At 41.7% G+C, this 27845-nt stretch overlaps 1 protein-coding gene across 10 annotated transcripts in view; it reads right to left on the bottom strand.

Moving 5' to 3' along the window:
* Window positions 1-2361: 2361 nt before the first annotated feature.
* Window positions 2362-27845, bottom strand: part of CNOT3 (CCR4-NOT transcription complex subunit 3) — a 39164-nt gene continuing 13680 nt past the window's right edge. For 3 of the 10 annotated variants that reach the window (XM_073656383.1, XM_073656381.1, XM_073656380.1), the window contains 20 exons: window positions 23220-23282; window positions 20663-20693; window positions 20490-20556; window positions 20175-20249; window positions 19102-19169; window positions 17564-17638; window positions 17256-17345; window positions 16374-16502; window positions 14797-14892; window positions 12109-12331; window positions 11290-11423; window positions 11145-11204; window positions 9015-9345; window positions 7894-7999; window positions 7316-7496; window positions 6182-6287; window positions 5867-6065; window positions 5531-5663; window positions 4193-4318; window positions 2362-3220 (listed from right to left, as the gene is read on the bottom strand). In XM_073656383.1, coding sequence (XP_073512484.1) covers window positions 3122-3220; window positions 4193-4318; window positions 5531-5663; window positions 5867-6065; window positions 6182-6287; window positions 7316-7496; window positions 7894-7999; window positions 9015-9345; window positions 11145-11204; window positions 11290-11423; window positions 12109-12331; window positions 14797-14892; window positions 16374-16502; window positions 17256-17345; window positions 17564-17638; window positions 19102-19169; window positions 20175-20199 — 2181 coding nt within the window. In that variant the 5' untranslated portion in view covers window positions 20200-20249; window positions 20490-20556; window positions 20663-20693; window positions 23220-23282 and the 3' untranslated portion in view covers window positions 2362-3121. The remainder of the gene's footprint in view (window positions 3221-4192; window positions 4319-5530; window positions 5664-5866; window positions 6066-6181; window positions 6288-7315; window positions 7497-7893; window positions 8000-9014; window positions 9346-11144; window positions 11205-11289; window positions 11424-12108; window positions 12332-14796; window positions 14893-16373; window positions 16503-17255; window positions 17346-17563; window positions 17639-19101; window positions 19170-20174; window positions 20250-20489; window positions 20557-20662; window positions 20694-23219; window positions 23283-27845) is intronic. The other 7 variants (XM_073656385.1, XM_073656386.1, XM_073656389.1 and 4 more) reach the window with 5 other exon arrangements.

Raw genomic sequence — 27845 nt, 5'->3', positions numbered from 1 at the left:
TTCCTCCATTATAAATTTATACTGAAAACATATAACTGCCCTTCACCTCTCCAAACAAACCTACTTTAACAACCTTATCATCTCACTTTCCAATAATCCTAAATGACTCTGACACGTTTCATTCTCTCCTCAGTCAAACAGCACAGGCCCCGACCACCGACCTCAGCGCTGACGATCTGGCCAATTATTTCAAAGAAAAAATTTACCATATCCGACAGGAAATTTTCTCCCAATCCCAAAACATTATGCATGCTCCCCCCCCACCACATTGTATCCTGCTCACTTTCTGACTTCGAACCAGTCACGGAAGATGAAGTGATCAGGCTCCTTGCATCTTCTCGCCCTACCACCTGCACCAGTGACCCTATTCCCTCACATCTCCTTCAGTCCCTTTCTCCAGCTGTCACCACTCACCTCACTAAAATTTTCAACCTCGCCCTCTCATCTGGTATCTTTCCCTCTTCTTTTAAGCATGCCAGCATACATCCATTACTTAAAAAACCATCCCTTGACAAGAACTGCACGGCCAACTACAGACCTGTTTCCAATCTTCCCTTTATCTCAACTCCTGGAACGCCTGGTCCACTCCCGTCTCATCCGCTATCTCTGACAACTCTCTTCTTGACCCTTTACAATCTGGTTTCCGCTCCTTACATTCTACTGAAACTGCCCTCAGTAAAGTCTCTAATGATCTACTAACAGCTAAATCTAATGGTCACTACTGATTCTCCTGGATCTCTCCGCAGCATTCGACACTGTGGATCACCAGCTCCTCACTATGCTCCGCACTATTGGCCTCAAGGACACTGTTCTCTCCTGATTCTCCTCCTATCTCTCTGACCGCTCTTTCTCGGTCTTTCGCCGGCTCCTCCTCTCCTTCCCCTTATTGTCGGGGTTCCTCAAGGATCAGACCTAGGCCCACTTCTTTTCTCCTTATACACCGCTCCCATTGGACAATCAGCAGATCCAGTTTTCAGTACCATCTCTATGCTGATGACACCCAATTATACACCGCTGCTCCGGACATCACCCCTGCATTACAAAAGACCAGTGATTGTCTTTCTGCTGTGTCTAACATTATGTCCTCCCTCTGACTAAAATTGAATCTGTCAAAAACTGAACTACTTGTATTTCCTCCCTCCACTAACCTAACCTGCCTGATATTAGCATTTCCGTTTGTGGCTCAACCATTACTCCCCAGCAACAAGCCCGCTGTCTTGGGGTCATTTTTGATTCAGATCTTTCCTTCACTCCTCACATCAAATCACTCGCTCGTTCATGTCATCTACACCTCAAAAACATCTCAAGAATCAGGACTTTTCTCACCTTTGACTCGGCAAAAACTCTTACTGTAGCTCTTATTCATTCCAGTCTGGACTACTGCAACTCTCTACTTATCGGGCTCCCTCTTACTAAACTCTCCCCTCTCCAATCTGTCCTTAACGCAGCAGCCAGGATCATATTCCTCGCCAACCGCTACACCGATGCCTCTTCCCTGTGCCAGTCATTGCATTGGTTACCCATCCAATATAGAGTTCAATTTAAACTTATCATGCTTACCCACAAAGCGCTCCATGCTTCAGTACCCCCCTACATCTCCTCCCTTGTCTCAGTCTACCACCCTACACGTGCCCTCCGTTCTGCCAATGACTTAACACACACACACACACACACACAGTCCATCCCAGTTTTCCCCCATATTAAAATCTTCAATTTCAGGTTCATACCAACCATGCACTTAATAGCCTCAGTCAGGACTGTACACATACTGGCAGGCGACCAGTCCATGTATTATTATTTATCCTATTTAGTATATCAAGGCTGCATTATTCTTGCCTTTTGTGTCTCCCCCATTTCCTCATAGACTGTAAGCTTGCGAGCAGGGCCCTCACTCCTTTCGATATGAGATATGCTTATTCTGTATTATCTGTATAAGTCCCCCCTAAAATTTGTAAAGTGCTGCGGAATATGTTGGTGCTATAAAAAATAAAATTATTATTATGCTTTCCTATACAAAGGGCCACGTAAAGAAATATATATTTAAAACAAAAAAAAAAAAGCAATGGGTCCATAAGTTGGTCAGATGCCTTGGCATCCATCCTGACTGGCGTGCCTCTTGAGTGTATGTGCCGGACAGTGGGCACCTAGCCTTTGGCAGATGTCCCATGCAGTGTATAGCCTTTTCATAGGAATCAATGGCAGCTGCATCCAGGGCTATGCTGAGCAGTAATGTAGTGCCTAAATGCACTGTTCAGTTTAGTATGATTGTGTGTTTTTTTTTTTCTTTTGGACACATTTTCCTCCTTGTATAGAGCCGGAGAATGAATAAAAAACAGTGAAAGAACTTGAGCCACATTAATATTCTTGCATGAGAAGACATCATATAAAACTATTTATTCATAAATATTTTCCAAAATGAAAATAGGTTACGAAAAATATTTTAAACCAGCTTTCCATACCATTAATTCCATCGGTATAGATACGTGTAATCGAGGATGGGAGGGGTAGGGAGGATAAGTGGCAAAGGGAGGGTGGAAAATAAAAAAACAAAACACTTTAAACTTTGATGCACTTGTTATCAAAAACAAAAAGATCCAGTATCTGCCAAAAAAAGAGAGGACAAAATGATAGAAAACAAAAAGTTTTTTCTTGTTGTTTAAAGAGGAAAAAACAAATGGCAGCCAGTAGAAACCCGTCTGGGTAGAGAGACAAGAACTTCCCACCTGCAGCAATATCCAGGAGGGGAAGAATAGCTTTTCCTTCCTCTTTCAAAAGACTTTTATGCAATTTGTTCATTTAGTTTTTTTTTTACATTTTAACCAAATACATTAAAAAAAATGTTACTCTACTTCTTGTCCTTTAATTCTTCTGAAAAGTCAAGAGGGTGTTGTGAGATGTTGGGTGTTGATCACGTTCTTATCCTCTCTCCACCACCAAGCACAATCTAATCCCATTTAATAGATTTTTTTTTTTGTAACTGCATGCATTAAAGTGTTTGTCCGAATTTCCCCTCCTCCCAACTCTTCTCGGGAATGAGACGTGAAGTCTTCTGCCCTCCCCTCTTATTTCCCCGGTCACGGTTTGCCCATGTGAAACTGGAAGGCTGAACGTGTTCGAGAGGTCACTGTAAGTCACGGTCTTCCAGGTAACGGTATTCGAACGTGAACCCTTCTTTCTTCCTCTGGCCCCATTTTTCATAGTCAAAGTAAATATACGTCCCCTGTAGGGAAGAGAACAAAAAACAAACATTAAAAACCACAAAAAAAAAAAAATCATTGGAGCAGTGCTGTAGATAATTTCCATAGCAGGCATCGGTAAGCATGTCTCAACTCTAGTCTGCAAATATCCCCAAATGGGTCATTGTTTTACTCCTACAGAGAGCAAAACTAATAAAAGCATTAATCAGGGGGACACCTCCCTCTGTCAAACTCCTTTGATGCCATGGTTGTCACTGATTGCGACTAAACAGCTAAATGGCAGCGAGGGGAGTTGCCCCTGGGAGAGTGGGCCCTGAGCCCCGCTACTGCAATGGGAACCTGGCTGTCACGCAGGACATTCTGCAGCAAGTAGACCCTCTCCAGATGGAGAACACTAAGTGACTTCTAGTTTAAAAAGTCATCCACGGGTTAAGGGATAACTTTTCGGTTGCTGGGGGTCTGACCACCATGGCACCTAGCGATCCTGGGTCATGAGCTTGCTGACCGCTTGACCGTGCATATGATAGACTGGTTCTCATGGCAGTCAGACAGTTCTCCCCTTACCCATAGTATAGGGGATGCCTTTTGAATGAGAAAATAACCTGTAAAAGGTGTTAACTGGGTTGTTTTTGTTTTTTCTCCTCCCATGGGGCAGGAAAATTTAGCACTTACTATACCTTCCTCAAAAACACTGAGCCTTTCAGAATGAAGAAAAAGGCTGCACTCTGAAGGAAAGCCTTCCGCTCGACGATCTACGAGGCTAGTCATGAATTGGCATGTGAGCGTACGACAGATCATGTGCAGAGACTGCTGGAGGAGTCACCGAAACTAACAGATCCGCTACCATAAGTTCAGCCACCATCATTCTGGACAATGCTGGACACATTCAGCAGAAGATTGGTGGGAAGAAGGCCCAGGCCTACTACACTGAGCTATCCCAACACAGACTATAGTCCTAAGCATGGATCGTCAAGGAGCACGATAATGTCACAAACCTGCTCGAATTCATCCGTTATTGTCTTGGGCTCCTCGTGTCTTTGGAACCACATCATGTATTTGGTGTGAAACCTCCACGACTGCTTTTTCAAAGCTTTAGCAGCTAAATACTGTGCTTTAGTGCCCTGGAAAAGAAACCGGAAACATGGACCCGAGAATCTGCTGGATTTGGAGTAAAGCATGGCTTTATTGGTTATACGTGACCGGATCTGAAATGGAGCCTAGTGGTTGCTACAAATCAGACAATGTGTGGTTGAAGGCAGTAAATGAACAGCTATTACTTTACAGCTGAATCCCGTAGTGCTCCGAGCAGTTTTATTTTACGGCCTTTATTGGCTTTGCTACATTTTTCGTGTTCTTTGAGTTTAGCTAATAGGGAACAATTTAAAAAAAATTCTTAAAGAATTCCAGAGCATTAAATGTTTTCACCATCCAGCCAACTTTCACACCTAACATATAAGCAACATTGCAACAGAGCACAATGTTTTATTAAGACAAATAGTAGCTGAATTTTTCTCTTTTCCTTCATACTTTGACCCCTAGTGTGCACTTAAAAAACTGATCTAAAGCTCACAGAGCAGTCTACGGACCAAAAACATTATCCCCACAGACTGATCTGTGCTTAACTCTTCTGCTTTCAGAGAAATTTTTTTTGGAGCGATAAGGTAATAAGGGGACAGTTCATAAATGGGCAACTGTTTAAGATCTGGTCCAAGCTGAAGACAAGAGTTACAACAACACGCTAAAAATCTAAAACAGCAGAGTTCACAAAAAAAAAAGGCACAAGGGGTGATCAGATCGGAAAACGTTTATCATGGGAAGGGATATATATATATATATATATATATATATATATATATATATATATATATATATATATATATATATATATTTTACACATTATATAGAGGTCATCACTATCAGATCGTTAGGGGTCTAACATCTGGCAGCCCCACTGATCAGCTGTCTTCACATCTAGCAATGAAGCAGAACCCGGGGAGTGACAGACAGCACACTGATCAATGCAAGTCAACATTGTGATCATTTCAAGCTCTAGGCCATGAAATTCTTATAGCTGCTAGAATAATAAAGTCTTGATGTATTACTGGCAGCTGAAATCAATGGGGTAATGATAATCTGCATCAATGATATCTACAGAGGAGACTGCTTTAAAGCAACAGAGTAAGCTTGCCCGCCTGAAAACCCTGATCAAATCAATTCACTATCCAAGCACAAGGCTGGAGAAAGCAAAATTTCTCTATGACCATATTGCTACTATTCTGGGGTTTAATACAAATCTGATAACATAGGCAAAGTGCACACGAGTTGTATCGTACCTCCAAATAGTAAAAGATAAAGAAGAGTGTCTCTGTGGAAAGTCGCTGGTAGAACTCTACTGTGTCCGAATGTGGCGGGGGCATCTGGTGGTGATACTGCGGCGTCGGGCACGGATTCCGGGGGAGGTATTGCCTTTTGAAAGATTAGCAGACACAAAAGTTCTAATTAAAATTATTGCAGCTATAAATGTATTTACAGTCATTAATGCGCATCTACTCTTTATGCCATCGTCACCCAAATCCTTAAACCAGTTACAAAATACAAGATCTGCTTCTTCTAAAAAAGGCAAAAGCAACTCCCCACCCACCCCTCCCCATATAAACATTAAGACACACCGTATCCTCTCTGAGTCTGAGGGGTGAGGCATATGATGCCATGCCGCATCTTCCATTGCTTGCTGGTAAAGCTGATCTGTTGTAAGGGGAACAGGACCCAGCGGACATACACCCAGCGAAAGAGGGATGTTTACTTCCGAAAGCTGGGTTGAGGGCTGAGTTGCGGGAGGCTGTGTTGTGGTTGTAGTGAGAAGAATTTCTGGGGGGGAAAAAAAATAAAAATTAAATATATATTTTATAAAGTATACTATCCAAAATAAAAACACATGAAGGGGTAGATTTTATTTTTATTGGCAGTAAATATCAGAAAGTAACCTTTAGCTCGATCACCCATAAGGATAGTAGGCACTGGATCTTCCAAGTTAGTTCCAATAGCTGCACGTTCTGCCATGGATTTAAGTGTACTTAAAGGCTCAGGTGCCTAAAGGAGGAAGAGGGAAAAAAAAAATTTTAGTATGAGTTATTTTTTTATTTTATTTATTTACTGAAAGTAGACACCTCACAGTAAAAGGGTTGAAAATAGTGGTAAGGTGTATAATACCCAATACTGTGGTGTCCCCAAAAGATACAAACACAAACCTGAAATACTACAGAAATCTCTTTAGAATTGGAGCTGTTGCTTATAGCAGGCAGTCTGATCTGCAGGCAGCAGGTTACAGTGCAATAACAATTATTAATATATAACGTTATGGGAAGATGTGGGTTACACAAGGACTAGTCTCTTTGCAGCTAGCATGCTCCGTCCGGCAGGTGAAGCAGAGTCTGTTCTCCAGCAGTGAGAAGACTGACTTTTCTGTGCTGCAATACCGCCATATGACTGGAAGGATATTTTAAAAATCAGAGCACTTATAATTTAACCAAGGGCATGTTTAAAGTTATATCACGGTTTTGAGTTATATGCAAATGAAGCAGAGGCTTAGGAAGTACTTTGACACTCCCAAAAGCACAAAGGGATTGTCCAAGCTTCGGCTACAACTTTGCATCGGAGAATGCGCGCAATGTGAGGCTCAGAGTGCGTGACTGTATGTGATTTGCATACATGTGGTCACATGCAGACTAGATGTGTAATGCCTTGCTCAATGCAAGTGTATTGAGAGGCTGGACACATCTAGTCGGAATGTGGCCAGAAGGAAATCACATGACAGTCTGCTCCCTGTGAATCCTAAGCCCGTAGTCAAACAGTGCGACTACAAACTTGCAACCTAAAGCTGGACAACCCCCTTTAAGTTTTATTTGCAGATGAATTAAAAAACAGCAATATTTCAGTCAAGGAGCAAAAGGTGTGAACATCTTTCAGAGAGCAACATGACCATATAAACAGTTTGTTTTTTTTGTTTTTTTGGGGAGTGCGAATTGTGCTACAAATTACCTTTAAGGGCACATTTAACACTAAGTAATTGGTACAAACATGTTCTGGGTGGTTTTGTAGGCTTTGGCAGATTATTTTACCTTGATCTCTGGTGTGGAGCTGAACTGAGGAGGCCCGTTTAGTAGTGGCTGGCTGGGTTTGGGGTCACTGAAGCTCGGTGTTGGCGAACTAGGAGGATTTACATTTAAGGGTAATAGTAAGCTAGGCCCCGTGCTGGCACTACTGCTGCTGGCTGGCTGCGATACACTGTTCGTCTCTTTTCTAAAGAAAAAAAAACAAAAACACAAAACTTATAGACAAGACAGTGACTCCATTACTGCAGACACAGTGACTGGTTTTCTTTCTATGGTGCATTAACAATTTCTGCTCTACAGACCCCTCAGACTGGGGCTATCTACCAAAATCTGCATCAAAGCACAGGCCAGTTTTAATGAGGTCATGAAGTATTAAGAGAGTAGACAACATGCAGCAAGTGCAAAATGGAGCCGCAATATTCAGCAGATCACTAGGATTCTGATTCCAGAGAGATTTCTCCAAGAGATCTGCTCAATCCTCAGGATCTGAAGTCTAGAGCTGGGGCTTTCAAGGGTCTTAAAAAGCATCACAAGCACAGATATAACACAGCAGAAACACAGGAACCCCGTGCACTTGTACTCACGCAGTGCTGGTCGGTGGGTTGTGAATCACAGACTGGCTGGATTGTGACTGACTGCTATTACTTAGTGCAGTGTCCGCTGAGTTTTCTGCTACAACTGAGCTATAACCTGGAAAAAAAAAAAAAAAAAACTTTGTAAGTGGCAAAACTATTTTCTTCCACTTTTGTTAAGCCTGGAGGTTACATTTTTCCTCCTACACATGGGTGGCCAGGTAGTGAACCAGGAACACAATGAGAAATTTACAGGTCGCCTCTGCTCATTAGGCTGACTAGCTCAACCTGTGATTGAAGGGCGGGACCCCCTAATCACACGGCAGGCTGAGCCTACATGGACCAGCTCCACACAAATCGCATGGCAGCAGGTTTACTGACTTTAGGGATAATCTGCTGATACAGATATTTTATCAGCCAATACAAATTAAACCCACTGGGTCAGCCGACGGTCTAATGTGTATGGGGGTGCCGGACAAATGATGTCAGATTTTGGCCTGCCAATCGCATTGCTCTCCCTGCGGTTTTCTTAGAGATAACAGCAGTGCCCCAGAATATGGGAGAGTCGGATGAGATGACTGTCAGCTCTATGCCATCTAATGTGTATGGCCAGCCTTATAAATAAATCACTGGAATCAGGGTCTCTGTCCGTACACCATACTGCTCTCAGATTAGGTGGCGAAAACATGGTGCAGATTCCCTTTAATAAATACGGCACGCCATACCTTAGTGGTCTATAGGTTCAAGCCTTGCCTTCAAAGACACGAGTCTTGATAAAAATATCAAAATCCCCCCCCCGCACATTCTTTTGCATGCTAATGACTGCTAGTGTAGGGAGCGCCAAATTTATTAAGAAAACATTCTGAACGTATATGTGAACTGCTCAATTTTCCAAAACTTTGCATCACATGTTGCAGATCTTTCTGGATTTGTAGAAGAACCTATGATACAAGGCACAAAAGCCAAATATTTCAGATTAAAAAAATGAAACAATTCATTCCTATTCAACAATCCATATACATCTGTGTTAATACAGATTGTGGAATAGGAATGCATTATTCTGTCTTTCTGTATATATACAATGGCAGGAGGATAGATCTCCGTGGAATAGGTGCGGGGTGACTGAGCCTTACTTGTTGCTCCGTTTTGCTTGCTCGTGTTTTGCTGGGTGCTGGGGGGCCTTGGCTGGGATGTATTTGTACTAGATGGAGGAGGGGCGACTGCCTGGGCGTAAGGTGTGGGTGTGCCAGCCGTGTGCCCGCTGGACGGGTTGTTTTTGCTGTTGGTGCTGCTGTTGCTGCTCGTACTGCTGCTGTTTGATACCGCTCCGTTGCTGTTGGTGCCCGGCCCGTTTCCCAGAGATGACGTGCTGGAGCTGCTTCCTATTTGGTAACTTGGCGTCACTGCAGGGGACTGCGGATGATGGTTGTTATGGAGACTTTTAGAACCGTTCTTTGCTGGTGACTAAAAAAGAAAAAAGCAAAGACCCTGTTACACTTTAAGGAAATACACATACGCCGGGGGACGACAACATTCCCTGCAGGGACTGAAAGGCAGCTCTGCAAAAGAAAAAAAAAAAACACAACACAAAATATAGACTTAGTGGCAGAATACAGCGTACAACAGAGGAAAGGAACTTAGAAATATAAACAATCTATACAAAGTGCATCAATGGTGCCAGGACATGTTATGAATAGCAAAGATGGGAATACCCCTTTAAGTGAGGATAAAAGCCAAATAAATGGAGGTTGCTTTTTATTTTACTCAAACTATCGGGACATTTGTGTTTTTTTATTTTTGTGTAAATACTTTTATGGCTAAAAAGTATTCTAGGAGTGATACCTTTATTATTTCTGTGGTAAGAAAAGCATTTAATGCCATTACTTCTCCCAATAGTTGTATTAAAAGGTTAAAAAAAAAAATAATGAAACAGCTTGAGAAGTGCACAGCTATAGACTGTGGTGATATGAGGACGTCTATTTTTTTAATATAGCAATCTTAAAAAGTGTTTGTAGATGAGACGCACTTGTGTAAAATATTATATATATTTTATTTTACACAAGTGCGTCTCATCTACAAACACTTTTTAAGATTGCTATATTTAAAAAATATAAAGTTCAATACATTTTATATATCCTGGTTGAATAATTCTTATAGGAGAGGAAAAAAAAAATTATATTTTATTTATTTTTCCTCTCCTGTAAGAATTATTCAACCAGAAATACATCTATAGGAATTTGTACAACAGTGTGTGTTTTTTTAACCTGGGCCATCGTAAAAAACTGCTCATGTAAATAATGCCCAATAAAGAATCAGGCAGATTTCCATAACTACTGCCCTACTGAAATGCAAGCTATGTAAAGAGAACTAAAGTACGGACTGCTGCTCATTTTGCAAATATATGTCCTTTTTCAGTCTGAAAACTCTATGGGTAAAATATTCCCAAACAAGAAGGGCTTATTCCAAAGTCTTAAAAGTACCGGCAGAGTGCCAAAAGGTAAGAAAAAAAAAAAAAGGGGGTGGTGCTATACCCCAATTTAGGCTATGTGCCCACGTTGCAGAAATGAAGCAGAAAATTTGTGCTTCATTTCTGCAAGTCCTCTCCTGGAAAAACGCATGCGGAATTGCCTTGCGTTTTTTATGCATTGGACAAAGGCAATTCCGCTTGCGGAAACGCAAAATTAATTGACATGCTGCAGATTTTTGAACGCAGAATAAACGCTGCAGAAAAATCCGCAGCATGTGCATAGAACTTGCGGAATCCCATTGGGGACCATGGGGTGCGGATTACCTAGCGTTTTACAAGCGTTTCCGCTGCGGAAATTCCACATCAAAAACGCTTGTAATCTGCAACGTGGGAACACAGCCTTACACACGAAGTGAAGCAATGTCTGTGTGTACTATCCACCGGTCTCCTAACATAAACCCGACAGCCTTATATATGCTAATGAGGCCATCACGTTCAGTTCAGGAGATCCTCTGCCGGTCTGTGCATTGGGGACAGTACTTCACCACGGCCCCACCATCAGTATTCGGTCAGTATTATTTTTCAGGAGTGGAAGCCAAAACCGGGCGAGGAACAATCAGAGAAAAGGAATAATAAAAACAAGTCACCAATTCTGCATTTATCACCCACTCCTGGTTTTGGTTCCCACTCCTGAGGAAAAATACTGACCGAATACGGATAGCGGGGCCGCGGCCTAAGACAATGAATGGAGATGTGAGATGAAATGACAGGTGAGAAATGTGAGGATCCCACTCACCTGACTGACTTCGCTGTCTGTAGACCGGCCTCTGATTTTCTTGTCATCTTCAGAGTTTTCCTGCAAAATTTCCACGTTAATAAAATTGCATAAAACGGACACATTTGTGCTGGTGGTTGGAAATAAAGCAGGTGAAGGAACTTACTGTGGTGCAATTGGCAGGACTGGGTGGAATCGGAGAACTTGATGTGGTGGAGGTGGGAGTGCTGCTAGACTGGTTGAAGATCTCATCCTCCATGTGACTGTGGCTTGGTGGGGAAGTAGCTGCCAGCGCCTGTGCTGGAAGGGTCGAAAAACAAGTCACATGAGTGTGCGGCATAGTGACGACTAAAGCATGGGCGACCCATGTGTTCCTGCAGGACGAAAACCTGCCTGAGACTCCAGCTGCCCTGCACATGGATATCTGCTCAGGGTTTAACGAGGACGCATGGTGTCCACCAACGAGCACAGCTGAGGCGACTCAATCACAATTCACCCAGTAACTAATTAGGCTTTTTTTTTTAGTTTTCTACAAAAGGCCTGAAGAGCTTTATTAACGCTTTGCCTGACGCAGTTTTTCAAAACTTGCAGCTAAGCCTTAGGCCATGTCCCCACGTGCGAAAACGCGGCACGCTTATTGCTGCATTCTACATTTTTTTATGCAGCGTTTTATTTTTTACAAACTTCCCATAGAAGCATATAAGGAAACTGCACTCAAAAAATATTTTACCTTTTTTTTTTTCCCTGATGGCCACAAATCTCATCCGCACACAGTACTAAAATATCTAAGCAGAAACTGGCTCCTGGTGCAAATATCAAATCTGACACGGATTTTTATATTTTTTTCTACCTAAATTTCCGTATAGTGTGAACATAAGCCAAAAGGGGTATTGGGCTAATTTGTGCCTCTGTTGTTTAAAAAATGAGCGGCTGAACTAGAGAGGACGAGTAGCCGTGTCAGTCATCATCTATTCTAGCCACTTACGAATGTCTTCTAAATCAAGGTCGTCGTACAGGAACTCGTTCTCTTCAAAGTCTGGATCTTGTGAGGAGTCCACATAGTATTCTACGTCATCTTTAATCTTCCTGATGGCATCCACATTGATCGAATCGTTGTCCAACATTCGCAGAATGGTTTCCAGCATTCGGATGTGGTACCGATGTTTTTCTATGTGCTTTTTCAGTCCCTCGATCCGGTCCTGCTTCTGCTACAGACGGTAACAGACAGAGCCGCAGAAAGAAGAGGGAGCACACAACAGACGTAAATACCCTTCCTCTAGTTGTCATGATAGTGAGAATGTTAGATATATTATACTGTACATTCACAGCTATATCTTTAGATATGTTTTTATATGTACACACACACACACATATATATTACATAATATATATAGTATATATTAGTATACATACACAGTATATATAATGTATTCCATCTATATTACATTATATATAGTATATATTATATAGTATATATTACATTATATATACTATTACATTATATATAGTATATATTACATTATATATACTGTGTATGTATACTATTACATCTATATTACATTATATCTACTATTACATCTATATTGCATAATATATAGCACTAGATGGTGGCCCGATTCTAATGCATCGGGTATTCTAGAATATGTCTCCCGACGGTGGCGTACTTCTTTTAAATCTGCCGCCAATTGGCCGGAGACCGTGTTTAAAATTGGCGCCACATTCACAGATTGGTCGCCGCGAGCAATCAGCGAACCGTGTTAGTGAGGACCGGGGAGCATCCACCTTCCTTATAATGCCCCATGCAGGATGTCACTCCCCCCCCCCCCCCCTTATAATGCCCCATGCAGGATGTCACATCCCCCCTCCCTTATAATGCCCCAGGCAGGATGTCACACACCCCTCCTTATAATGCCCCATGCAGGATGTCACACACCCCTCCTTATAATGCCCCATGCAGGATGTCACACACACCCCTCCCTTATAATGCTCCATGCAGGATGTCACCCCCCCTCCCTTATAATGCCCCATGCAGGAAGTCACATCCCCCCCGTCCCTTATAATGCCCCATGCAGGAAGTCACATCCCCCCTATATAATACCCCATGCAGGATGTCACATCCCCCCTATATAATGCCCCATGCAGGATGTCACATCCCCCCCTCCCTTATAATGCCCCATGCAGGATGTCACATCCCACCCTCCCTTATAATGCCCCATGCAGGATGTCACATCCCACCCATAGTGGCCCATGCAGGAAGTCACATCCCCCCTCCCTTATAATGGCCCATGCAGGAAGTCGCACCCCTCCTATATAATACCCCATGCAGGATGTCATATCCCCCCCATAGTGCCCCATGCAGGATGTCACCCCCGCCTCGCTTATAATGGCCCCTCCACGATGTCACACACCCCCACCCCACCATTTAATGCCCTATGCCCCCATACAATAAAAAAAAATAAATCCAATACTCACCTCACTTCTCAGCTGCTGCTCCGTACTCCAGCGTAGCCTGCATCTTCCCGATGTGCGCTGTGACCGCTCAGGAGAGAGCGCAGTGTAAAGACGTCACAGCGCTCTCTGACCTGAGACGTCACAGTGCAGCAGCGGAAGACACAGGAGCTGCTGTGGAGGCACGGGGAGGGGTAAGTATGGCGCCGGGGCCATGAGTAAGCGGGGGAAGGGGAGAGGGAAGCGTCACACTTGCCGTCGGGAGATAAGCGGCCGTAGCCGCTGATCTCCCGACGGTAGCCACATGGAGGTCAGCGGCGCCTCCGGTCGGGGGACTTATGCTGCGAGCAGCCGGCTGCATCGCCGCTGACCTCCGTGCGGCAGATGGGCTGCTAATGGCCGCCATATTTTTCTGAAATGCCGCGTTGCTGATTGGCCGCGGCCGGACCAATCAGCGACGCGGGATTTCCTGGACAGAAGGACAGACAGACAGACGGGATAAGACAATTATATATATTAGATTATGTATACTGTATTATACATATTTATACAAACACATAATACAGTATATATAATACTATGATATAGTATATATCATAGTATGTATACACAGTAATATATATATCTATAATATAGATTTATGTATCTATATATCTATCTAGATAGAGATGTGTATTATATATTTAATTATTAATAATAATATTAAAAAAAACATGGCCATGATGTCCACTTTTGCTCTGTGTTATGGATCATAATGGCCCATACAAGTCTTTGTGTCTGTGAAAGTCATGGAGAACACACAGGTGGATATCCGTGTACGGTTTATTACGATTTATTTTTTCCTCTGAAAATCGCTGATGAATCAGTGATGCTAAGAGCTGACACACTGGCTTAACGCTGATGAAATTCGGATCCACAACATCTGCGTTTTTACATATGAGGAAAATCATGCACGTGTGAATGAAGCCTAAGGCCACGTTCACACGTTCAGTATTTGGTCAGTATTTTACAAAAAGTATTTGTAAGCCAAAACCAGGAGTGGGTGATAAATACAGAAGTGGTGACGTGTTTCTATTATACTTTTCCTCTGATTGTTCCACTCCTGGTTTTCGCTTACAAATACTGATGTGAAATACTGACCGAATACGGAAGGTGTGTATGTGGCCTAAGAGTCACAGGACCTGTAAAGAAACTAGTTTTTTTTTGTTCCATAAAGTGAACTTACATCTTTGTCCCCTTTCTTTTTCCGCGTTTGTACCGACAAAGACTCCACCTCACTTTCGAACTGATCCACGCCCATGTTCAAGGTGTCAATTGTATTCTGCGAAGGACAGAAAAAAGAATGCGGCTTCAGACTTTAACCATTCGCTTATTATATAGATGACTTTTACATCACAGCATATATATTCTGTCTGCAGGATACATACACAAACTATGGGCCAGAGTCAAAATTTGCATTTTCGTTTTTTAAAGTCACCTTTCATTGACTTTTTTTGTACCAAATTTCTTCAAAATGGTTCATGAATTTTGCCAAATAAAAAAAATGCTTGTTATTTTTGGCTTAAACCTTTTTTTGTGCTACCAGACAGAGAAAAGGGTTGCATGTTGTGCTAAAATGAAGTAGATTTTGAAGTAGATTTTGAGCAAAAACTTCAGATGTACTGTAAAATCACTCCAAAAAGGGGACTGGAGTACATTTGTGTAAAAACGTTCTGACTTTTTAAAAAGTCGCAATTGATTAATCAGCAAAATGCGCAAAATGGCGAGCATACCAAAAAAACCCACAAAAGACAAGTGAACACAAAAAGCAGACTTTAAAAAAGGCGCAAATTAAAAGTAGAAATAAGGCGCAGATAAAAAGCAGCTGGAAAAAGCGAAAAACTAGACTAAATAAAAAAGTGCATAATGAATAGGGTCCTATGTTTCCCAAACCTGGGGGATTTTCAACTACAACTCCCATCCATCTGAGAGCCACCAGGTGTCAGGCCATGCTGGGGGTTGTAGTTTTGAAACAGCTGGGAAGAGCACAGGATGGGAAACCCAGCTCTACAATGTAAAGTGTTGTAAATTGGATGAGAAAAGAATTATCATTAAAAGGGGTATTCCCATCTCCTAGATCCTATGCCAATATGTAGTAGGTCTAAGAAGAAGTTATGTCACTTACCCCATGTCCAGGGCATTGCAACAGGTTAAGTATCCGTGGTTATGACCACTCAGAGTGACAGTTGTTTGTGGTCGCAACCATGGATACCTAAGCTACTGCAATGCCTTTCACACGAGGAAAGAGACATAGCGAATCAGAAAAACTATACTACATTTCTATTTGGAGGTATTTGCTAATATTATTACTACATATTGATATTAGATGTTGGGGATGGGTATACCCCTTTAAGTTTATCATAAACCCATTACATGCTATTAAAAATGATAAAAAGTATGAACAGCAATGCACATGAGCAATATTAGTAATAGTGGTAATAAAAAAAAAATAAAAAATCATGTAAAAAGTCACATTTGCATATACATTTTACCATGCTCCTCCTTTAAAGACCAAGGCAAAAAAGGTTAGATTGCTGGTTGAATCCGGGGTATAGTGGTTTGAAAAATCGTAAAATGTATCCTCTCGTTATACAATATGATAATTTCCATAAACTATTCCCAAGGAAAGGGACAAATCTTTTGGTCCATATTGCGCTACTGATTTTTTTTTCTTAAATGATGGGATATGGTGCTGTACGACAACTCCATATACAGAACCTTGGAGTGGAACCATAGCGGGTCCATCACCCTGCAGAATCTTACCGTTAACCACTGTCCAACATCCTCTTTCTCCTTCTGAGCGGGGTCAACCTTCTGCGCGAGACCAAGACCTTCCTTAGAGTACGCCTTCGTCTTGGTTTCACGTTCTACCACTTTGAACCTCTCCATTTGCTATAAATAAGAAGAGCGCTTGTATCAGCCATGTAACAAAGTAATGAGGAATTTAGGAGCCGTTCAGGTTTTACTGTGCCAGAAACATGACGCTGACAGCCGAGCGCTTGACAAGTCTACCTTAGTAAATACTTGTATTGCTCATGAAGGAACAATTCTGATGCATCCCATTTTAGAGCTCTACACTGTGCTTCAGAATTGTTATTTATGGAAGTGTGTATTATAAAACCTTATGAAAAGCTCTAAGATTACAATAAAATAATAAAGCTGAAGGACATCGGGTAGAGGGCTGAGACGCCTTTTAATGGAATTGGTGCATTATACAACTGCCGCGCGCTTCTCCCTTAAATGCTACTCCAACCAGGAGCGCTCACATCACTTCTGGCCACTTTTATTGTGCAAATTATGATGAATTTGACAAGGGGGCTTCACTATGCCCTAACCAGTTCCGTCCACTTTGATACAGATGGCCGTGACCAGTGTAAAAAAAAAAAAAAGCCAAAATACTGGGTCAGAGACCTTACAGTAGAAGCACCACTCCAGCGCTAAAAAACAACAACAAAAAAAAAAACACTGGAGTGGTGCTTTGGACAGACATATCCTAACTTTGCTAATAATGGGTTGGGGTTTGCCATGTCAGTAGACCCCCTACATTTCAATATGGCGCAAGATATGTTAAAATACATCAAGAGTAAGGTCACACAAGGCCTCGGACATGTACACATCTTCATTCACACCACTGCTTTTCTTTACCGTTTCTATTAATTTTCGATTTTCAATAAGCTGCCTTTTGTCTTTGATCTCGTTGGATGCCACCCACGTCTTTATTTGGTCCCGCAATCTCTGCAATAAAGGATTGAAACATCAGCACAGTTTTTTTTTTTTTTTTTTTTATTTTGATAAGGAAATTTTCAGTAAGTAACCGGTAATCTGACCTACACAGGGAACATATCACCCGAATAAAAAAAAACGAAAAAAAACATATGCTGGTCATTGACACGCCACATGGTCCATCTCCACCCGCTCCAAAATCTGCAGTCTGCTCGGTCAACTAAACCAACCTGTAGCTTCTTAATCTCCTTCTTCAAGTCGGCTTCATATTTTTCTTTCTGATTGGCATTTGCTGCATTGTGTAACTACAGGGGAAAAAAAAAAAGGAAACAAAAATAAAAAATAAAATTCAAAGAAAATTGGCGAACCTGGGGTAAGAATTACTAGGAGTTGTCCAAAAATAATGTGAGGTTTCGAAACAGTTTTACACCAGAATTCTGGAGAAAACTGGGTGACTGATGTATTATTCCAAAATTTCTAGTAGCCAAGCGGGCACAACAATTTTATTCCACCATTTTCCACCACGGCGGCAGCATGGGAAATGTCTGAACACAGCACAGTTGTCATCTGCACTGGTCCATCCCAAACCGATAGAAAGGCGAAGCCCCCGCCCAGGACTCTGCTGCGGCCAGTTTGGAGATGAAGATGGGACATCAATTTTTTCAGCAATGGCGGGATGATGGACTGCATTAGTATAGTCTCTACAATAGAAATGTATAATCACGTTTAATACGAGAGGTGGAGGGTCGATTTTAGCTAGTTTTTGGGAACCTTTTATTTTTTTTTTCCCACCTAAATATATGTATTTTTGGATAAAATTAACTTTTTCAATCGGGTTTCATTAAAAATGTTGCATGCAGTTTGACTTTGCTGCAGAATGAGTTAACTAAGGATCCATTTGTGAGCTCGTTAGGACAGTCTGATACATTATTTTTACTGTCCCAAAGACCTGTTTTATTTGATCTAATCAGTGTCAACATGGTGTGTACATTATATACACACACACACAGATAGATAGATATCTATCTGTATATACACATTATATATAAAACAAAAGTATATAAAAAATATACACAATTTTTTAATTTATATTAGTTTGGTGAAACAAAAGTATATAAAAAATATATATCTATCGTGGGACTGGAAAATGTTTAGGATATAACATTTAATTACTGTAAAATGATCAGGATCGGGAGGTCTCCATCCTGGTAGTCAGCGCAGATGTCAGTCAGAGATGCTCTGCCGCTGGTGGTGCAGTAGGGCCTCAACTGCTATGTACGACCAAATACCAGGGTGTATATATACTGTGGAAATGGGTAAAAATAAAACGCCAGGAAGAAAACCATTTCCACGTGTATTTATGTGATGAAGTTCAGTGCTCTTTGTGTTAATCAGGACCCTAATAAGTCACATTAAAGGGAACAGGTCACCAGGTTTTCCCCCATATAAAGTACGGCCAGGACCTTTAAGCCGGCTTTTACAGCATACCAGTATGCATGTCCCCAATCTCCTCTGCAAGGAACAAAAAAGAGCTTTTATGTTCTTTGCAGAGGGGATTGAGGACATAACAGAATGCTGTAAAGGGTGATGTCCGTACTTTATATGACCTGGTGACCGGTTCCCTTTGAACAGAACTGTCAGCTCTCCAATACATTATTAGCATTTGTTATCCCAATCTGCAGCAGAAACGCTGTAAAGTGCTATTATACGTGCAAAATGGAGATTAAGAAGCATAAGACAAATGCAATTTTTCTTTTTTTTTTTTTACCTTTTGCCAAATGTCTTCAAACTGCTCCACCCCTTCTGACACTTTTTTCAAACACCGATCAATCTCGCCTAAAATAAAAAAAATAAAAATAAAAAAAAAAAAGTGTGATCTAGGAGAAAAGTTTCCCCCTGCCATTGATTATTTTTTGATGAAAACAATTTTAGTGACTTCACAAAGGGAAAAAATTAGACATCGCTGACAATCCCACCACGGGAATTCGCATTTTTTACAGGTGGATTTGCTATGGAATATGCTGCGGATTTTACCCTCCTCTGCAATTTCTGTGGAAAATCTGCATGTAAAATGTAAGAAATGCAGATTTGTCAGTGTGGTGAATTTACAGTCAATGATGTAAGTGAGTATACATTTTCATGTGTAGTCACCCTACTGTGGCCTCCATTTGCCGCCTCTGCCTTCCCTTCTTCGAAGATGGGCCATAGGGACACTGAGTGCTCATCGGGGTAAGGGGTCCCTATACCCATTTCAGTGGTATTTTGATCCAGTTCCCCATTGCAGGGGCCATAGTAAATCAATACCCCACCTCCCCCGCTTTCCCATCTCACCACACAGGGGAGCCCAAGAAGGTGTGGTTTCCACTCGCTGTGTAACTTAGGCGGATATCTTGGAGGCAAGAGGAAGGGAATAACAGGCTGAGCAGAGGAGGTGCATGGAGGCTCCAGGTAGGAGCAACGAAGTGTCACTTTTCAGTCCCAGGGTAGAGGAGTCACTTAATTTCTCCTGAGGAGTCATCAATTTCAAACACCTTTAAATCTAGACAAGGCATGCACATGGTGCGCCGGTGCCCATTTTTGGCATGAAATTGTCAGATTTTTTTTCCAACTGTTTAGCTGTTGTGGTATTGCAAGTATTATATATTGCTTCTGCATGGTGCATACGGCAAAGAGCATATGATGTGATGCATACGACGTGGTGCCGCTTACGGCAGGGTGCACACCATGTGGTGCCGCTTACGGCAGGGTGCACAGTGCTGGAGAGCCCTGGCCTAAGAACGCGTAATAAGATCAGCTAGGAGACATCTGGTAATCCACCAGCCATGAAATCAAGTGACTTACCCTGTAGTTTTCTCTTATCCGCCATATTTCCTTCACTAGAGATGGGTTTTCTTCATACTTTATAAAGGCAGGATGCTGTGAAATAGAAGATAAGTCTGGCTTAAAGGAAGGTATGCAAGAAATAAAAAAAAATTGTGCTCAGCAAACATTCGATGCATTTTATGTAGAGGTTTTTTTGCCCAGTCTTTGCAATGCTAACGTTCTTTATTATTATTATTTACGGCAGGGCTATAATTTGCTTCTATTCATTTTGCAAATCGCTGACAAGTGGCCAAATCTGAACGCCGGCTCGTTCTTGGGCTACTGGGCTTTTACCTTTCCACTTGCTCAGCAGAAGCCGAGTGACTTGATCACACCGACCTGAGAGATACCCGATGATGGCCTAACAAAAAGAGAGAGACAAGGATCCTACTTAGCTTTTCTTTCATAAGTGGATGGTGTTCATTGTGCGAGGTCTGGGGAGTGGGAGCACCTGCGGAGATACCTACCTACTTAGCAGGCAGGATCCTACACTTGAAGCTGCAAGCAAGAGAAAATAGCTATCAGCTGCAGTCATTTCTGGTTACTAGGGTTCTGGAAAAGTACTGGTTAATTGGTAACGCTGGTACTGCCATAGAAGAGATGTGGGCACACCGATCAGGGGAGATAGCCGAATGGCGTCCAGAAGAAAAAAAGTCGTAAAATTTTTGCGTTGTGAAGAAATTTCTAAACTTTTCAGATGCATAAGTCAAAAGTGCTCCGGTAACTTCTTTAAAGCTGCTTCACTGCTTTCGAAGAAGCTCAAAAAGATTGACCATGTGCACAGCGAGTTGTTTTTACTTTGCAGTGCACATCTCATTATTTTTATATTTCTTGCATTTTCACCAGTTTTCCTCTCTGCACGATCTATCTGTAATTTGCAATCCACTGTTTGCTGAGAGAAGGGAATGACTGCTCTTCTAACACTGTTTAGCTCACAAGCTTCAGGAACATGGAGGACATTATAAAGCATGGCTGAGCTGTCTTAATCTGAAGCAAGCTCTGATGTGAAGTAAAGCACTTGTTACATCAGGTTCTGGACACAAAATCATAGTGCACCATACTATCGGGTCTAGAAAAGGTGGACATAGCTGAAAAAGAGGGCAGGTGGAGAACAAAGTGGTGGCTCAGTCTGCCTCATTATCGTGAAGGGGTCCGTCAGGGCCATGTTCCAGTTTTTGGAGGTTCAGATGGATCCCTCAATGGGGCCCCAAACATGATGTGAAAACTGGAATGAAAACTGCACTTGTTATTCCAGCAAAAGGCTATGTTCACATGTTGCGTTTTTTTTATGCACATTAAAAGCTACTTTTTACAGCACTAGTAAAATCTGAGATTTCAGAAATCTCATATACATGCTTTTTTTTTTTTCTTTTAAAAACAGCATTTTTTCACCCATAAAAAGCAATGAGAGTGCAAAAATATACAACGTTATTAAACAAGTACTGCAGACAAATCACACATATAATCCACACTAAAAAAACACACAGCAAACACACAAAAAAAATATGAAAAAAAGCCGCAAAAAAGTGCTTTCTGTAAGCAGCTTCTTCACTGCCATGAGAGCAGGTTTTGCCTGTGGTAAAAGGCAATGTATGAAGATAGCCTGCGGGTATGTGAACACTGTCTTCTTCAGGCAGATTCCACCTGGAACCTGTCTGAAAGAGCACTAAAAATAAATAGCAACAAATATTGAACTTAATGCACAGCAATGTGAGAACGACTTGCTGTGCACACATTCGGTCCTTTTGTTACTTTTTGGTAGAAAAGGTGAACAAAATGCAGCAATTCAGGCAATTTTTTTTTTTTTTTTTTTTTTTTTTATGAGCAATAAGTGATAGTTTTATGGTATGAGTTGTTATGGATGAGGAGATACCATATATGTGACCTACTTTGGAACCTTTTTTCTCTTTTCATTGTGAAAACAAGCCTTTTTCCCCTGTTGGGAGGGGTGCAGCGTACATATGCTTAAAGACTTTTCATTTCTTATTTTACAATATTTTGTGATTCCCTCATCCCTGTGCTCTATGCGCTTTCCTTCCGGTTTATATGTTGATATAGTACAGCTTGTGATCCCTCCATAAAACTTGAATGCTTTCCTCCCTTTCCACACACTGATCTATCTTATACAACCTCACCCCTCGTCCCATCAGACAAAACCTCACCCTTCCTCCTGTCTGACATCAGTAAGGTCCCTTTTTCATCCTGAAAACCAGACCATTTTTCCTCCGTATTGTCATCAATATGTCCTTTTTTTTACATCTGTATGGCATTTGTTTTTCTCAACAATTCAATAAAAAATAAAAAGACAAAATACAATTTAATAACTGAAATGGAAATGAACAAAAAAAACAGTATGTGATCTGTTTTTTCAAGCACCTGTTGACTTATATTTTTGGCAGACTATCGGTCCATGTGTAAAACTGTCCATGTGAACTACCACATCAACTCGCATTGGTAAGTGTGCGTTCTATATGCTAGTCATTTTGTATACGGACAGCACAAGGTCTGAACGAGCCCCAAAACCGAAAGAAGAGAGAGAAAGGAGCAGTGTACTGTCAGATCTATGACAGAAGTAACAGGACAGCCAGCTATGTGAAGGAGTTACACAGACAGACGGCAGTAGGAAAAATTAAGAATATTTTAATGAAGGCTATTCAGAAGTTTGCATTCAGGAAACAAAACAACTAAAAGTGAACCTGTCACTAGGATTGAAGCCACTAAGAAACCAGTATGTCGCTATACAGCTGCAGTTAAGCTTTCCAAACACAATAATGCTAAAACTGGCCGTTTGTGTAAGGGAGTAAAAGAGAACTTATCGATCACCTAAAATTAGTCCACGATTCTAGTCTAGCGCCATCGAGGGTTGGGAGGAGGTAGTGCATAAATATTGCTCAAATCAAGCTGAAGACAATATGCCTCGCCAGATGCACTGGCTGATGGCTCCTTGCATTTATTACAACAAAACACACGGTTCTCATTTATCAAAATTAAAAGGGCAGAACAAAAATAATACCGCAAACTCACCGTTTGTTGTGATTTTAGGCTCACGGACAGCAGTTCTCCCAAGTGCATTGGTACACCACCTGCCTACAGAAAAGAAACAGCGTTATTGGGTTTTACTTTGGAAGCATCATGTAACACTGCGCTGTGCAAAGGGGGTAGGTAGTAAGCCAAGTAAAAAGTAGTGACTTTGTATTGATCAACCCCAATTCTAGCATACAACAATTTAGTCTTCCGATTGCAGCCAGCAATGAATACGATGGACATTTTTATCACGATTTCCATGGGTACATGCAGGATCATGAATATCTATGATACAGTGGGTACGGAAAGTATTCAGACCCCTTTAAATTTTTCACTCTGTTTCATTGCAGCCATTTGGTAAATTCTAAAAAGTTCATTTTTTTTCTCATTAAAGTACACTCTTTTTGCAAATTTATTAAAAAAGAAAAGCTGAAATATCACATGGTCATAAGTATTCAGACCCTTTGCTCAGAAACTCATATTTAAGTCACGTGCTGTCCATTCCCTTGTGATCCTCCTTGAGATGGTTCTACTCCTTCATTGGAGTCCAGCTGTGTTCAATTAAACAGATAGGACTTGATTTTGAAAGGCACACATCTGTCTATATAAGACCTCACAGCTCATAGTGCACGTCAGACCAAATGAGAATCATGAGCTCAAAGGAACTGCCCAAGGAGCTCAGAGACAGAATTGTGGCAAGGCACAGATCTGGCCAAGGTTATAAAAGAATTTCTGCATTACTCAAGGTTCGTAAGAGCACAGTGGTCTCCATAATCCTTAAATGGAAGAAGTTTGGGACCACCAGAAGTCTTCCTAGACCTGGCCGTCCAGCCAAACTTAGCAATCGTGGGAGAAGAGCCTTGGTGAGAGAGGTAAAGAAGAACCCCAAGATCACTGTGGCTGAGCTCCAGAGATGCAGTAGGGAGATGGGAGAAAGTTCCACAAAGTCAACTATCACTGCAGCCCTCCACCAGTCGGGCCTTTATGTCAGAGTGGCCCGACGGAAGCCTCTCCTCAGTGCAAGACATATGAAAGCCTGCATAGAGTTTGCTCAAAAACACATGAAGGACTCCCAGATTAAGAGAAATAAGATTATCTAGTCTGATGAGATGAAGATAGAACTTTTTGGTGATAATTCTAAGCAGTATGTGTCGAGAAAACCAGGCACTGCTCATCACCTGCCAAATACAATCCCAACAGTGAAATATGGTGGTGGCAGCATCATGCTATGGGGGTGTTTTTCAGCTGCAGGGACAGGACGACTGGTTGCAATTGAAGGAAACATGAAAGCGGCCAAGTACAGAGATATCCTGGATGAAAACCTCTTCCAGAGTGCTCTGGAGCTCAGACTTGGCCAAAGGTTCACCTTCCAACAAGACAATTACCTTAAGCACACAGCTAAAATAACAAAGGAGTGGCTTCAGAACAACTCTGTGACCATTCTTGACTGGCCGAGGCAGAGCCCTGACCTAAACCCAATTGAGCATCTCTGGAGAGACCTGAAAATGGATGTCCACCAACGTTCACCATCCAACCTGACGGAACTGGAGGGGATCTGCAAGGAAGAATGGCAGAGGATCCCCAAATTCAGGTGTGAAAAACTTGTTGCATCATTCCCAAAAAGACTCATGGCTGTACTAGCTCAAAAGGGTGCTTCTACTCAATACTGAGCAAAGGGTCTGAATACTTATGACCATGTGATATTTCAGTTTTTTTAAAATAAATTTGCAAAAATCTCTACATTTCTGGGTTTTTTTCAGTCAAGATGGGGTGCAGAGTGTACTTTAATGAGAAAAAAAATGAACTTTTTAGAATTTACCAAATGGCTGCAATGAAACAGAGTGAAAAATTTAAAGAGGTCTGAACACTTTCCATACCCACTGTATATAGGTGCATCTCACTAAAATAGAATATCATCAAAAAGTTAATTGATTTCAGTTCTTCAATACAAAAAGTGAAACTCATTATCTAGAGTCATTACACACAGAGTAATCTATTTCAAGTGTTTATTTCGGTTAGTGTTGATTATGGCTTACAGCCAATGAAAACGCAAAAGTCATTATCTCACTAAATTAGAATACTTTATAACAGCTTGAAAAATGTTTTTAAAATCCGAAATGTTGGCCTACTGAAATGTACAGTACAGACCAAAAGTTTGGACACACGTTCTCATTTAAAGATTTTTCTGTATTTTCATGACTATGGAAATTGTACATTCACACTGAAGGCATCAAAACTATGAACACATGTGGAATTATATACTTAACAAAAAAGTGTGAAACAACTGAAAATATGTCTTATATTCTAGGTTCTTCAAAGTAGCCACATTTTGCTTTGATGACTGCTTTGCATACTCTTGGCATTCTCTTGATGAGCTTCAAGAGGTAGTCACCGGAAATGGTCTTCCAACAATCTTGAAGGAGTTCCCAGAGATGCTTGGCACTTGTTGGCCCTTTTGCCTTCACTCTGCGGTCCAGCTCACCCCAAACCATCTCGATTGGGTTCAGGTCTGGTGACTGTGGAGGCCAGGTCATCTGGCGTAGCACCCCATCACTCCCCTTCTTGGTCCAATAGCCCTTACACAGCCTGGAGATGTGTTTGGGGTCATTGTCCTGTTGAATAAATGATGGTCCAACTAAACGCAAACCGGATGGAATAGCATGCCGCTGCAAGATGCTGAGGTAGCCATGCTGGTTCAGTATGCCTTCAATTTTGAATAAATGCCCAACAGTGTCACCAGCAAAGCACCCCCACACCATCACACCTCCTCCTCCATGCTTCACGGTGGGAACCAGGCATATAGAGTCCATCCGTTCACCTTTTCTGCTTCGCACAAAGACATGGTGGTTGGAACCAAAGATCTCAAATTTGGACTCATCAGACCAAAGCACAGATTTCCACTGGTCTAATGTCCATTCCTTGTGTTCTTTAGCCCAAACAAGTCTCTTCGGCTTGTTGCCTGTCATTAGCAGTAGTTTCCTAGCAGCTATTTTACCATGAAGGCCTGCTGCACAAAGTCTCCTCTTAACAGTTGTTGTAGAGATGTGTCTGCTGCTAGAACTCTGTGTGGCATTGAACTGATCTCTAATCTGAGCTGCTGTTAACCTGCGATTTCTGAGGCTGGTGACTCGGATAAAGTTATCCTCAGAAGCAGAGGTGACTCTTGGTCTTCCTTTCCTGGGGCGGTCCTCATATGAGCCAGTTTCTTTGTAGCGCTTGATGGTTTTTGCAACTGCACTTGGGGACACATTCAAAGTTTGCCCAATTTTTCAGACTGACTGACCTTCATTTCTTAAAGTAATGATGACCACTCGTTTTTCTTTACTTAGAATTTGCATTATGGCAAGAAAAAAGCATCTAACAGTCTATTCAGTAGGACTATCAGCTGTGTATCCACCTGTCTTCTGCACAACACAACTGATGGTCCCAACCCCATTTATAAGGCAAGAAATCCCACTTATTAAACCTGTCAGGGCACACCTGTGAAGTGAAAACCATTTCCGGTGACTACCTCTTGAAGCTCATCAAGAGAATGCCAAGAGTGTGCAAAGCAGTCATCAAAGCAAAAGGTGGCTACTTTGAAGAACCTAGAATATAAGACATATTTTCAGTTGTTTCACACTTTTTTGTTAAGTATATAATTCCACATGTGTTAATTCATAGTATTGATGCCTTCAGTGTGAATGTACAATTTTCAAAGTCATGAACAAAAACAGAAAAATCATTAAATGAGGTGTGTCCAAACTTTTGGTCCATACTGTATGTTCAGTAAATGCACTCAATACTTGGTCGGGCCTCCTTTTGCATCAATTACTGCATCAATGCGGCGTGGCATGGAGGCGATCAGACTGTGGCACTGCTGAGGTGTTATGGAAGCCCAGGTTGCTTTGATAGCAGCCTTCAGCTCGTCTGCATTGTTGGGTCTGGTGTCTCTCATCTTCCTCTTGACAATACCCCATAGATTCTCTCTATGGGGTTAATGTCAGGCGGGTTTTCTGGCCAATCAAGCATAGTGATACTGTTGTTTGTAAACCATGTATTGCTAATTTTGGCCGTGTGGACAGGGGCCAAGTCCTGCTGGAGAATGACATTTCCATCTCCAAAAAGCTTGTCGGCAGAGGGAAGCATGAAGTGCTCTAAAATTTTCTGGTAGACGGCTGTGCTGACTTTGGTCTTGATAAAACACAGTGGACCTACACCAGCAGATGACATGGCTCCCCAAACCATCACTGATTGTGGAAACTTCACACTAGACCTCAAGCAGCTTGGATTGTGGCCTCTCCACTCTTCCTCCAGACTCTGGGACCGTGATTTCCAAATGAAAATTGGAACTCTGGGACCTTGTGGAGTGTGTCAATGACTGCCTTCTGGACATCTGTCAAGTCAGCAGTCTTCCCCCATGATTGTGGAGCCAACTGAAACAGACTAAGGGACCTTTTTAAAAACTTCAGAAGCCTTTGCAGGTGTTTAATTATTTTAATTTACTGTGATAATGACTTTTGTGTTTTCATTGGCTGTAAGCCATAATCATCAACATTAACAGAAATAAACACTTGAAATAGATCACTGTAATGACTCTCTATAATATGAGTTTCACTTTTTGCATTGAAGAACTGAAATAAATTA

Source organism: Phyllobates terribilis, unplaced genomic scaffold (assembly GCF_046119375.1).
Source record: "Phyllobates terribilis strain yellow unplaced genomic scaffold, ASM4611937v1 Scaffold_12__6_contigs__length_324123572, whole genome shotgun sequence".
Classification (NCBI taxonomy): domain Eukaryota; kingdom Metazoa; phylum Chordata; class Amphibia; order Anura; family Dendrobatidae; genus Phyllobates; species Phyllobates terribilis.
The sequence above is the reverse complement of the archived record's forward strand: the minus strand, read 5'-3'. Positions and strand labels throughout refer to the sequence as shown.